Genomic DNA, 15,100 nt, shown 5'->3' on the forward strand with positions numbered 1-15,100 from the left:
ACCTGTACTTTCTACTTCTTACATGTTGAACACAAATACCTGTACTTTCTACTTCTTACATGTTGAACACAAATACCTGTACTTTCTACTTCTTACATGTTGAACACAAATACCTGTACTTTCTACTTCTTACATGTTGAACCCAAATACCTGTACTTTCTACTTCTTACATTTCCCAAACAGGCTGGTTCCTTTAGTTTGAATGTGTGTTTGGTGGCGTGATCATTATTATTTAGAGTCATTGCGTGCCTATTGATTTGAACACGATCCGTGTATCCATCATTTCCTGGTCTTCTCTAAAGAAGAGGGACCAATGAAAACGTTGTCATGTTGCCGTTGTTCAGCATGGAAACATTCATTAGCTAACAATGACATTATTGTTCTATTAATATAAAGGGAGGTCAGGTACTCTTTAAAACAGATGCTAGTTATGGGTACTTTTTACTTAAAGGTGGGGTAGGTAATTTTGAGAAACCGGCTCGAGATCGCTAGAATTTGAAAATACTCAGCCGGAAAAAATCTGCCACTTCCTCACAGAGCCCCTCCTCCAACACACACCAACGTGCACATGACCAATGAGGGCACGAGATAAGTTTGTGCACAGATGGAAGGCTGACAGGCAGGTAGGCCATCCAGTTATTTTAGCCTGGCCGGCTAAAATGATTGGTCGTGCTTTTTACAGTACTACAGCTTCCACAGGTGACATTTTTTTATGGATTTTTTGTCAAAGCACTTCAGATATTCATTGCTATCAGGATGTTAAGAGCATTCCATGGAATATAACAAAAAGTGTATCTCGAGACGGTTTCTCAAACTTACCTACCCTACCTTTAAGTACATTTCAAAGCCCAAACTTCTTTACTTTTACTTCAGTAAAGAAGTTTAGTCAGTACTTTTACTTTTACCAGAGTATTTTTAAACACGAGTATCTGTACTTCTACTTGAGTAAAGGATGTACTTTTGCCATCTCTGGATATTTCTGTTGTCAGTGTGTTTCCTTGGCTAAAAAAAACCGGCTTAAATGAGAGCGTCGAAGAAGGGAGTCAAATGAAGGATGTCATCTCTCTGTGAAAGAAAAATTGCCTAAAAATCCTAAAATAAAAAACCTGACAAGATTTTTTTGTTGTGATCAGAAAATATCTTGTCTGAGATCAGGAGAGACACATTTACTTGACAAAATATGTTTATATCGTGCATTAAAAGGTACATTTCCCTCGACAAACAGACTTTTAAGAGGCATATTTATATACATTTTAAAGTAGGGCTATACAAAAGTGCTTTATAAAAAACATCAGGGCACAAAAAGGTGTAAAGACATGTTTTTACTTCATACATGTGTTGTTTTTGTGTGTAGGGGATGGAGGTTTGATGGTGGAGGGAAGGTCAGGATAGATTTCAGAGACTCGTCCATTTTCTAAAGTGGAGAGTAGATTAGATCCAGTCGACAAGAGCTAATGACTGACAGGAAGCATTAGCATTAGCCTCTTTAGCTACTGTAGTTATCAGGGTGATGCTCTCAGCCAATTAGCAGCCTGCTTTCTCCTCGTTTACTCTCACACACTTTTACGCTGCTATGGACATCTTGCACTAATGCACATTTCTCAAAGATATTGAAGTGACTGTTATTTAGTATATATTGATTGCTGTGCTTTTATTTAGATCTTAATGTGTGCATATGTGATTGTGTATATATATATATATATATATGGGTATATATTTATATATATGTATTTTGTATTCGGGATTGTGGGAAACGGTATTTCGATCTCTTTGTCTGTACACACAAACTGAAAGATTGACAAAAAAGTTGACTTAGACACACACACACACATATTGTGTAAAAAAAACATATTTATTTTGTATTAAAAGCAGAGATGGTAAAAGTACACACATCCTTTACTCAAGTAGAAGTACAGATACTCGTGTTTAAAAATACTCTGGTAAAAGTAGAAGTACTGGCTAAACTTCTTTACTCAAGTCAAAGTAAAGAGGGCTTTGAAATGTACTTCAGTAAAAAGTACCCATAACTAGCAGCTGTTTTAAAGAGTACCTGACCTCCCTTTATATTAATAGAACAATAATGTCATTGTTAGCTAATGAATGTTTCCATGCTGAACAACGGCAACATGACAACGTTTTCATTGGTCCCTCTTCTTTAGAGAAGACCAGGAAATGATGGATACACGGATCGTGTTCAAATCAATAGGCACGCAATGACTCTAAATAATAATGATCACGCCACCAGACACACATTCAAACTAAAGGAACCAGCCTGTTTGGAAAATGTGAGAAGTAGAAAGTACAGGTATTAGGGTTCAACATGTAAGAAGTAGAAAGTACAGGTATTAGGGTTCAACATGTAAGAAGTAGAAAGTACAGGTATTTGAGTTCAACATGTAAGAAGTAGAAAGTACAGGTATTTGTGTTCAACATGTAAGAAGTAGAAAGTACAGGTATTTGTGTTCAACATGTAAGAAGTAGAAAGTACAGGTATTTGGGTTCAACATGTAAGAAGTAGAAAGTACAGGTATTTGTGTTCAACATGTAAGAAGTAGAAAGTACAGGTATTTGTGTTCAAAATGTAAGAAGTAGAAAGTACAGGTATTTGTGTTCAACATGTAAGAAGTACTGATACCAGAAAAATGTACTTAAGTACAGTAACAAAGTATTTGTACTCCACTACTTCCCCCCTCTGATTGAAAGTGTCCTTCTTCTTCTTCTCTCTCTTCAGGCCATCATGACTAAAGAGGAGAATCTGGAGGTGCAGGAAAAGGAGAGGCACGACCGCGAAGAGCAGGAGGAAGGAAAGGTCAACAAAGAGGAAGAGGAGGAGGCGCTGACCGAGGAGGAGGAAGAGGAGGAAGAGGAGTATGAGCTAGGAGAGCAGAGGGAGCTGGAGGAGAGGGCTGGGGTGGATGAAGAGGAGGAGGAAGAGCCAGAGGAGAGAGAGGAGGAGAGAGAGGAGGAGGTTCCAGCTGGTGATGAAGAGCGTGAAGTGGAGCCCGAGCCTCTGTCCGTGTCTCAGTTTCAGAGTCCGGTTCACGAGCCCCGCAGAAGACCCATAGTGCATCACTCCGCCCAGGCCCCGCTGCCCAAAGACTACAGTACGTCATACCACCTTAAATACACACTGTCATACCACCTTAAATTAAGAACAGCTTGAATATATACTGCCATATCACCTTAAATACACATCATCTTGAATACTGTCATACCACCTTAAATACACATCATCTTAGGTATATACTGTCATACCACCTTAAATATATACTGTCATACCACCTTAAATACACATCATCTTAGGTATATACTGTCATACCACCTTAAATATATACTGTCATACCACCTTAAATATATACTGTCATACCACCTTAAATGCACATCATCTTACCTATACACTGTCATACCACCTTAAATATACACTGTCATACCACCTTAAATACACATCATCTTAGATATATACTGTCATACCACCTTAAATATATACTGTCATACCACCTTAAATACACATCATCTTACCTATACACTGTCATACCACCTTAAATATACACTGTCATACCACCTTAAATACACATCATCTTAGATATATACTGTCATACCACCTTAAATACACATCATCTTAGATATATACTGTCATACCACCTTAAATACACATCATCTTAGATATATACTGTCATACCACCTTAAATACACATCATCTTAAATATATACTGTCATACCACCTTAAATACACATCATCTTAGATATATACTGTCATACCACCTTTAAATACACATCTATACCTTAAATATATTACTGTCATACCACCTTAAATACACATCATCTTAGATATATACTGTCATACCACCTTAAATACACATCATCTTAGATATATACTGTCATACCACCTTAAATACACATCATCTTAGATATATACTGTCATACCACCTTAAATACACATCATCTTAAATATATACTGTCATACCACCTTAAATACACATCATCTTAAATATATACTGTCATACCACCTTAAATACACATCATCTTAAATATATACTGTCATACCACCTTAAATACACATCATCTTAGATATATACTGTCATACCACCTTAAATACACATCATCTTAAATACATACTGTCATACCACCTTAAATTAAGAACAGCTTGAATATATACTGCCATATCACCTTAAATACACATCATTTTGAATACTGTCATACCACCTTAAATACACATCATCTTAGGTATATACTGTCATACCACCTTAAATATATACTGTCATACCACCTTAAATGCACATCATCTTACCTATACACTGTCATAACACCTTAAATATACACTGTCATACCACCTTAAATACACATCATCTTAGATATATACTGTCATACCACCTTAAATACACATCATCTTAAATATATACTGTCATACCACCTTAAATACACATCATCTTAGATATATACTGTCATACCACCTTAAATACACATCATCTTAAATATATACTGTCATACCACCTTAAATACACATCATCTTAGATATATACTGTCATACCACCTTAAATACACATCATCTTAGATATATACTGTCATACCACCTTAAATACACATCATCTTAGATATATACTGTCATACCACCTTAAATACACATCATCTTAGATATATACTGTCATACCACCTTAAATACACATCATCTTAGATATATACTGTCATACCACCTTAAATACACATCATCTTAGATATATACTGTCATACCACCTTAAATACACATCATCTTAAATATATACTGTCATACCACCTTAAATATACATCATCTTAAATACATACTCTCCAGGTATCCTTTACCTGAGGACTAAATACACACATTCATACCACCTAAAATAAATGATGTCATACCACCTTAAGAATAGACTATCATACCACATTAAATACAAACGTTAATAGCACCTTAAAGATCAAATATGTAACATTTCCACGTGTTTAAAAACAATTAAACCCTGGCTAAATCATCAGTAATTCACTTCAGTTATATATTGTAGACTATGGTTTTGGTCAGTTCAGAGTTCGGCCTGTAATTAGCATAAATCCTTTAAAAAACAAACTACACAGCTTCAAAACCCTTAAAACACACACACGCACACGCACACGCACGCACACACACACACACACACACACACACACACACACACACACACACACACACACACACACACACACACACACACACACACACACACACACACACACACATACCATGAATACATCACTTCCGGGGACATTACATTGACTTACATGCATTTCCTGGAGACTTATCCTAACCCTAACCAAGTATTCACCCTAAAATTAATGATTCCCATGATGTCCCCATAAGGGAGGCAAGTCCCCACACGTGACTGTGTAAACAGATTTAGGTCCCCACAAGGATAGTAATGCTAGGACACACACACACACACACACACACACACACACACACACACACACACACACACACACACACACACACACACACACACACACAGAGAAGCATAACATGATAATGAAACTGAGTCACAGTCTGTATTCGAGACAGCGTTGATTGATCAGAAGCTTTTAAAAATCTCTGGATTGACTTCTGTTTGGAGGACAGGCTCTTTAATATTCATCTCACACACTCAGCTCCATTATCCAGCAGACACACACTCTCCTGTCTGCATGTTTAACTGGGAGTTTTTACACAAACTCACTTACTAATATTATGAAGGGAAGATATCTGATGCCATCAAACTGCATCTTCCTAAAACCTGCACTAGCCAATAGAAGCCCGAGTGTTTCATGGTGATGTCACTATGTTATGGAAGTAAACAAAGGAGCCTTTGCAGACCATTTACATGCACACACACCTACATAACACACTACAGGAAAATTACATGAATGCACACAATGTACATAATATCTGTTTTTTGTTATTACTGCACATATTTTATTCCATTCTATTTCTATGTAAATATTTGTTATTATAATTTTGTATGTTATTATAGTTTTCTTCAAAAAGTTTTCTATCTGTGTTTTAAAAATGTTTTTAACTTTTATGTAAGCACCACAACATCAAGTCAAATTCCTCGTACGTGTCAACCTACCTGGTGATAAACCTGTTCCTGATTCTGATTCTGAAGACTAACTTAAAATAACTGCCATGTGTGATAAACGAATAAACACATGTTTCCCTCCCCTCGTCTTCAGGCTTCACCTTCTTCGACCCGAACGACCCGGCCTGCCTGGAGATCCTGATGGATCCTCAGACCTCCATCCCTGAGCTGTTTGCCATCGTGAGGCAGTGGGTTCCTCAAGTTCAGCACAAGATCGACATCATCGGGAACGAGGTGAGCTGTTGGGAAAATACTGAATGTCCTCTTCCAATATCAGAGTCCACATGATAACAAAGGTATCCCAACTGTAGCTGTGTGCATGACAGGATGTATGATTACCTAGAAGAGCATCAGGACTGTTTGAGGCATATGATAGCTATGTGATTAACATGATGATTCAGCCTCTATGGAGAGAGACATATGACAAGCATGATCATTTCTGACGTGGAGCTAATCTGAAGTAAACATTGAATACTGCTTTCTATTCCTCCATCTTGTGACTGTGCAACTCCCTCTCTTGGATATCAGCATGTGAAGGACACTGTTCAGGAACTAGTTGATGCTCTGTATGTGATGACTACTTCCATTCTGGAGAGGATCACAGATACATGGATCCTGAGATTGAAGCTCTGTACAAACTTAAGCATTATCAAATTTATAAACAAAAATATTATTGACATACAAATTATATATAAACAAATGATCTACCTAATTACACATCCGAAACGGACTTTCAGTTACTGTATATCTTAGAAAATAAGCTAATGCTAAAGAAAAAAATGAAAATAACAGGCGTCCATATTTATTATCTTCCATCAAAAAAAACAATTTTCACTTTAAAATGTGACGGTTTACCTGCTGAATATCATCATTTAGTCACAAATAAATGGGAGGTGAGTCCCCACAATGTCAGTAATGCAATGACACACACACACACACACACACACACACACACACACACACACACACACACACACACACACACACACACACACACACATACCATGTATCAGGGGCGTCGCCTGGACCTGAAAACATTCGGGGCTTAGCCCACAGTGGCGGCGGCACTACAGTGGCATTTTTCACTGCAACACTCCCCACACGCACACACACAGTACACCCGCGACTGTTACAATGAAGGCTCGATAATCAGCTCACGGCATATAGGCAGGGGTAAAGTGGTATTTTTTATGAGTGGGGGGCTCACCTCCTCTAGGGGGGTCCGGGGGGATGCTCCCCCGGAAGATTTTTTTTTAAATATTGAAGTTAAATGCATCAATCTGGTGCACTTTGAGAGCAAAATGAAGAGATCTATCGATACCTCTCTCAACACCCATATGAAGCAGAACTGTAAACAGATGTACTTTTTCTTTATGGATATTTTACTAATCACTCCCCTTTTAAACTCTATTCTTGTTTTACTGCCATATAGTATTTCATAACTGTTTTTCCTTTATTCTCTTTTTTTTATAACTATAATGATCATATGAAGGTGTGCCGCAGAAATAATCTTTTGAATAATTTGTGACCAAACCGTTAGAGACCCACTGAGATAACTTAGACTAAAGTTATGTATCTAAACACTCAGAGAGTCCTTTAGCTCACCTGAGTCTCTCAGTCTGAGAGGAGAGGACTCTCCTCCAGCTTCTTGTGGAACAAACAGCTCCTTATGTCCGTTAGTGCAGCTAGCTAACCAGATGCTAACAACACGGTCCATGCTGACACCGGTCCCTCCCTCCCCCTCTCTCCCTCTCTCCCCCTCTCCCTCTCTCTCTCTCTATCACACTAAATGCGCTATTGCCACACACACACAGAGACGAGCTTGAATGACACAAGCACACGTTTATTTCCATGCAACTCTCTGATTGGTCTGGTGTCATGCCTCTGTTGCATTCACTGAACACGGGAAATTACAGTGCTGCCGTCCTCTCTTGTGTCATGATGAGGATCTCGTAAAGCACGGTTAATGTATTATATTATTGAGGGAGAATTGTCCGGGGCTACAGAAAAAACATCCGGGGCTAAAGCCCCGGATGCCCAGGCCAGGCGACGCCACTGCCATGTATACATCACTTCAGGGGACATTACATTGACTTACATGAATTTCCTGGACACTTATCCTAACCTTAACCATAACCAACACATGCCTAACCCTAACCATTACCCTTAACATTACCCTTACCCTAACCAAGTCTTCACCCTAAAATTAATGATTCCCATGATGTCCCCATAAGGGAGGCAAGTCCCCACACGTGACTGTGTAAACAGATTTAAGTCCCCACAAGGATAGTAATGCTAAGCCACACACACACACACACACACACACACACACACACACACACACACACACACACACACACACACACACACACACACACACACACACAGGAAGGCAGTAAGTGTGACAGGACACTTTACCCAAGGCAGCTTAACAATAAGTACATGAAGAAACAGATGCAGACCTTCATGTTTGTTATTGTTGTTGTTGTTGTCTCAGATCCTGAAACGCGGTTGCCATGTGAACGACCGAGACGGTTTGACGGACATGACGCTGCTGCACTACAGCTGCAAGGCCGGGGCGCATGGAGTCGGTGAGGAGAACATTTAATTGAGAAGTTCAGTAGAAGTTGATCCGTGAAAGTAGACCAGAAATAAACTGATAATACCAGCAAATTGAGCATGCTTAGCAAATGCATGATAGAGGATGTATCCATATCGTTTTCTACATTAAAAGTAATGTCTCTTCCTCCTCCTCTTCCTCCTCCTCCTCCTCCTCCTCAGGTGACCCCGCCGCAGCGCTGCGTCTCAGTGCTCAGCTGATCTCTCTCGGTGCTGATGTGAGTCTGAGGAGTCGTTGGACGAACATGAACGCTCTGCACTACGCTGCGTACTTTGATGTTCCAGAACTGATCCGAGTGCTGCTGAAGGCCAGCAAGCCCAGAGGTACACACACACACACACACACACACACACACACATACACACACACACACACACACACACACACACACACACACACACACACACACATGCACAGACACACGCACAGACACACGCACAGACACATGCACACACGCACACACGCACACACGCACACACACACATACACACACACAGACACACACACACACACACGCACAGACACACACACACACACACACCACCACACATACACACACACACACACACACACACACACACACACACACACACACACACACACACACACACACACACACACACACATGCACAGACACACGCACAGACACACGCACAGACACACGCACAGACACACGCACAGACACACGCACACGCACACACGCACACACGCACACACGCACACACGCACACACACACATACACACACACAACAAACACACAACAACACACACACACACACACAGATGGACACACGCACAGACACACACACACGCGCACAGCCACACGCACACACACACACACACACACAACACAGACACACACCACACCACACACAACACACACACAACACACACACACTTTTTTGCTCAGTTTGTTTTTATTGATCCACGAAGCCGACTGTTGACCACTCAGTATGTTGTTGTTTCTTCTTCTGTGGTTTCTTCCACAGTGCTGAACTCCACCTGTAACGACTTCCACTACGGCACGGCTCTGCACATCGCCGCCTCCAACCTCTGCCTGGGAGCCGTGAAGTGTCTCCTGGAGCACGGAGCCAACCCCGTCCTCAGGGTGAAAACACTTTAACATATTATTATTTATCAACATTGACCTTTTATATATATCTTGTAGCTGCAATATTACTAATAAACTACGGCCCGCTGCCCTCAGAAACTCATGACACTTGTGCTAGTCATATATTATACTAATTAAATATATATATAACAATATATATATATCACAGTATTCATGTGTGCCCACTTTTCAAATAAATTCAATCAATTAAAGTTGGAAATATTTCAAACAAATCTTAGTGGATAAAATAACGTATTTACGTAACAAGCTTGAAATCTACCCTTTCTCTTTTTATAAATCTGAAGCTTCTGTTTTAAGGAATGAGCTGCTAACAGAATACATGAAACCCTCTGGAGAGCTGGGATGTAGGCTGTTGTGTTTCTTAACCAGTTAAGCCCTGAGCCTGTTTTTCAGGTTTCAGGCTCGAAAATGACATGCCCAAAACAAATGACTACAACTTCACTTCTAAAAGGGTTATATGAATAATTTCTTTTCTCAAAGCAAGGTTACATCTGTGAGTTGGATGTAGAAGTGTCAGAATCAATATAGATTTTTCTCAGTCAGAGTAAATTCAGATGGAACATAGCAAAAAAAGGTAAATTCTTACCTCCGCCTAAAGAAAAAACATTACTTATAGTGAAAACCACCCTTGAATGATGGGATGGTAGACTAAAAGCTTTAGGAATCCAAACTATAACATATAATAAGTACCCTGTATCAAGATTGAGGCAAAACAAATGAAATTTGACCTTTTTAGAGAGGTTTAGCAAAAAAAAGTTCCAGGCGGAATAAGCTTTGGGCACATTTGGGTACATCTGGTTCCATCAGTGCCATTTGACCTTTTTCAGGTACCAGACTATAAAAATGATGTATTACATTGAATTATCACCATAGGTATTCATTCCATCCAAAGAAAAACAATTAAAATAAAAAACATTAATAAAAAAAAAAGACCCGCCGACGGGGGCTTTGGGGCTTAACAGGTTAAAGCATGTTCAAGTATGAAGCTTAATTTACGCACATTTGATTCATTTTGCTAACTTATAACTTAACTGATAAGGCAGTATACCACCCTTCGTATTTATTTTACTGTATGTGGCCCTCGGTGAAAAAAGTGTGTACACCCCTGCATTAATCGATCATATGCCCATGATTCTGCTCATGTTTTGTGCAATAATCTGCTAAATCCACACTTTCTTAATGAATACGTCTCCTAAAAACCTCTGTCAGACATTAGTTGTGTTTCCATTTACCTATCTTTATGTACATTTTAAATTTGCTCATCATGTTTTGTGCAAGAATCTCCTAAATCCACACTTTCTCCCCCTCTCTCTGCAGAATGATAAGGGCCAGGTTCCCGGAGACGTGGTCCCCGACCCGGTGGACATGAGTCTGGATAAGGCCGAGGCGGCGATGGTGGCTAAAGATCTGAAGCAGATCCTATTGGACGCCGTGCCGCTGAGCTGCAACCTGCCCCGAGCCACGCTGCTCAACTACGACAACATCCCCGGGAACCTGATGCTCACCTCGCTGGGCCTGAAGCTGGGCGAGAGGGTGCTGCTGGAAGACATGAAGGTCAGAGGTCACACACGGGAGATTAGTCTGTGCTCAAAATGTCTTTTACTGACAATATGCATGCTTCTTGGTTAACACTAGCCTTTGGCTCTTTTCCCCTCTGTGGGACGGATACAGGTATTCTGATTCTGATTATATTGTCAGTAAAATACTTTTTGAGCATATAACATTAAAATGTTACTGGTATTTTAAAGCAAAAATAGAAGAAGAAGTTTCCAAATACCGCGAAATAATCTGTGACGCGTTTGTGTGTATTGTGTTTGTTTCCCGGGGGAAACACTCACAAGAAACATCGACTGTTCTTATGCCTGCTGTGACGTTACGTTGCCGCTTGTAATTATGCCGTTACAAGCTTAAAGGTTGTATTTATCATCTGAATTTAGCGAAACAAGTTTAATAATCTAAAAACCAAGACTGTGTTTATTTGAAATCAGATGAAAACAAACTGTCACGGACCCTGCCGTGTTATCTATGATTACTATACGCTTTTCATTCATAATGTCAGCGGGAGGGAGGGGGGGCGGCGCTGAGGAACAGCAGAGTGCGGGTTGACAGGTGTCTGTGTTGACACTCCCCTTATTGTGCGTCAGCAGAGGCTACAAGTGTCTTAGGTTCAAGTTAGACGACTAATGTCTGGGTTAGTGTTCATGACTTCATGTTTATGTCATCTTAATGGTTCATCTCAATGCACACACATTTTCCGTGCTTTCCAATAGTTTAAAATAGTTTATTCCACTGTTAAATAACCTGTTCAATACAAACATGCCACTTGTAAAAATTAAATAACATTTCTGTGAACTGATATTTGTTTAGTGAGCTTATTAGAGGATGTTCCCTGAATGATTGTAAAATGTCAATGAAGATGTCAGACTTATTATATTTGTTAATAATTACATACAATACATGGAATGTGTGTGTGTGTGTGTGTGTGTGTGTGTGTGTGGTGTGTGTGTGTGTGTGTGTGTGTGTGTGTGTGTGTGTGTGTGTGTGTGTGTGTGTGTGTGTGTGTGTGTGTGTGTGTTCCAAGTGAATCTGCGGCCCCCTGGTTGCCAGTACATACATTATGTGGCCCCCACCACCATCCAAGTTGCCCATCCCTGCTCTAAATCAACCTCATTAAGGAAAGATTGTCAAGTTAGGTGAAGGTCAGAGGTCACTGAGGAACACAGGATAGTAGGTCTGTGCTCAACATGTATTTTACTGAGAGGAGAGACAAAAGGGAAGCTGATATTTTAAAGTAAAAATAGGAAAGACAACCAGTTCCCGAAGATATACAAATAAAAACGATTAAAACAATAAATATGAGTATCAAAAGTATGTGAGAGGGTGCTGCTGGACGACATGAAGGTATTAGGGCTCAACATGTCTTTTACTGACAATATAATCAAATGTGTTACTGGTATTTTAAGAAAAACAAAAAGAAAACAACCAGTTCCCAATGACATAAAAATACACTGAATAAAATGAAACGTTGACTTTAATTAAATGTATTATGTCGACACATTTAACATAACTGTTCTAGGTTTTGATTGACAAAAATAATATAATATATTCATACTTTTTATTTAACCTTCACATTATTGCTTTCAGCTGAGCCATAGTTGCCCGTGATTTAAAAAAACGTGGCATTAGCTTGAAATCGTTCAATGAGTAAGTTCCTGTTCACAGTTTGAATGTCATGTACATCACTTCATCAGCATTCGGCTTGAATATCTGCTGTTAATCGGGAGCAACATTTTCTTTACTATTCTCTCTTCACAGGTCCGCACCACTTGGGTTACCAGAAATACACCCAGAAAGTGTGAACAGCCCTCCAGATTGTACATGTTCTCAAAGTGTTCAGTTCTGTGTGCACGCTGTTTTCAGAACATGTTTCACAAATTATCCATATGCAAAGTGGTGGAGGTGACACAATTGGACATTTCCAAAAGTGGTGTCCCCCAGTATTAATGACGCCAATAGAGCGGTGCAGGGATGATGTATTTTTGTAGGTCGACCAGGAAGTAAGCTGCTCAAGGGTTCCTTCGACAAAAAGCAACAATCTTTTGTCTCCATAGGATTTTGGAATATTGTAAAAAATAAGGTCTGTGGAAAAGGAACCTGTTTGATAAATGCACGTTTTGTTCAGCCGGATAATCTCCACATGTCTGCCCTACTTTTATAATGTTAGAATCATAAATCTAATGTCCAGAAGCAACATGCTAACGTTATGCTATAAAGGAACTACAGGCGAGTCCAGCAGCACGACTTCAACGTCACGCCAACTTAAGATCCATATTCAAACACACAGATTCTAAATGGTACGAGTTGAAGTGTTTGTTTGAACAGTCTGCAGGAGGCAGGTACTTGCTTTCAAGCAGAACAGGGCAAACTAACTTAGAGGAGTGTTTACGTGTTCGGCGTAATGACGTACAACGGCCTCCACAACTTCTGTAGTCCTATTCAGCCACTTGGTAACAACCATCGTTTTTCAGACACGTCAACTCTTCAGAAATCACCAGTGGGGTCACTGCTGATGGATTTAATGTCCTAGAACAAAACGTGATCCGTCTCTTCAATGTGTCTCAACCACAGACCTTATTTCCAGATATTATCCAACATCCTATGGAGAGATCCCATTGGCTCTGAGACGAGGGAACAGGAAGTGGGGAAATGCTGACTCACTTCTGGGTTTTAGGACTCGTCACTGCACCACTCTATGATTGCTGGTGTTCCCTTCCTGCAGGAGAGAGTAAAGTGGGGATTGTTTAGTGTGATGGCTGTGTGTCCTCCACCCCCCTGTCTGAGCTCTTTATGTCCTCACTGTGCAGCTCCAGAGAGACCTGAGCAGAGACGACAGCCCGGCGAAAAACCTCCGACAGGTCGGTCAAACCGGGGCAGAAACAAAGTCTAACTCACTGACTGACTCATTTAAAGGGCTCCTATCATGCAAAATGCACTTTTTGATGTCTTTATATACATGGATATGTGTCCCCGGTGTGTCAGGAGACTCACAAAGTGAAAAAAAACCCTCTCTTTTCCTCCGTACCCAAATCTCTAAAAACAGGGGAACAACGGACCTGATCCAGATTTGCGTCCGATATGACGTAATATCTGAAATGTGGGCGGGCTTTACACCCACGGCCCTATCAGAAACAATGCCTGACTGTTTTGGACGTAATATGGTCTTTGTTTACATTATCAAGCATCGCTAACACTCAGAGCTAACCTGTACATTTTTTGTGTGGCCAAAATCTGATCAGCTGATTTTCAGACAGGTTTTTATATAAATGGATCAGGACAAAAAGAGAGAGAATCTTTGTTCCTGAAACTTTCAGAGTCTCTTTCCACAGAGGGGACACATGTTGATGAAGAAGAGGGGACACATGTTGATGTAGAAGAGACATGAAGAAGAGGCGACACATGTTGATGTAGAAGAGACATGAAGAAGAGGGGACACATGTTGATGTAGAAGAGACATGAAGAAGAGGGGACACATGTTGATGTAGAAGAGACATGAAGAAGAGGGGACACATGTTGATGAAGAAGAGACATGAAGAAAAGGGGACACATGTTGATGTAGAAGAGACATGAAGAAGAGGGGACACATGTTGATGTAGAAGAGACATGAAGAAGAGGGGACACATGGTGATGTAGAAGAGACATGAAGAAGAGGGGACACATGTTGATGTAGAAGAGACATGAAGAAGAGGGGA

The 15,100-nt window shown here is 40.1% G+C and overlaps 1 protein-coding gene across 1 annotated transcript in view; it reads left to right on the forward strand.

The window, feature by feature from the left end:
* Positions 1 to 15,100, forward strand: part of clip3 (CAP-GLY domain containing linker protein 3) — a 35,729-nt gene that overhangs the window by 6,336 nt on the left and 14,293 nt on the right. Inside the window, exons 2-8 of the mRNA XM_034123731.1 lie at positions 2,732 to 3,104; positions 6,193 to 6,332; positions 8,596 to 8,689; positions 8,880 to 9,041; positions 9,709 to 9,827; positions 11,169 to 11,405; positions 14,216 to 14,266. Of these exons, the coding sequence (XP_033979622.1) occupies positions 2,738 to 3,104; positions 6,193 to 6,332; positions 8,596 to 8,689; positions 8,880 to 9,041; positions 9,709 to 9,827; positions 11,169 to 11,405; positions 14,216 to 14,266 (1,170 nt within the window). The 5' untranslated portion in view covers positions 2,732 to 2,737. The remainder of the gene's footprint in view (positions 1 to 2,731; positions 3,105 to 6,192; positions 6,333 to 8,595; positions 8,690 to 8,879; positions 9,042 to 9,708; positions 9,828 to 11,168; positions 11,406 to 14,215; positions 14,267 to 15,100) is intronic.

Source organism: Trematomus bernacchii, unplaced genomic scaffold, assembly GCF_902827165.1.
Source record: "Trematomus bernacchii unplaced genomic scaffold, fTreBer1.1, whole genome shotgun sequence".
Lineage (NCBI taxonomy): Eukaryota > Metazoa > Chordata > Actinopteri > Perciformes > Nototheniidae > Trematomus > Trematomus bernacchii.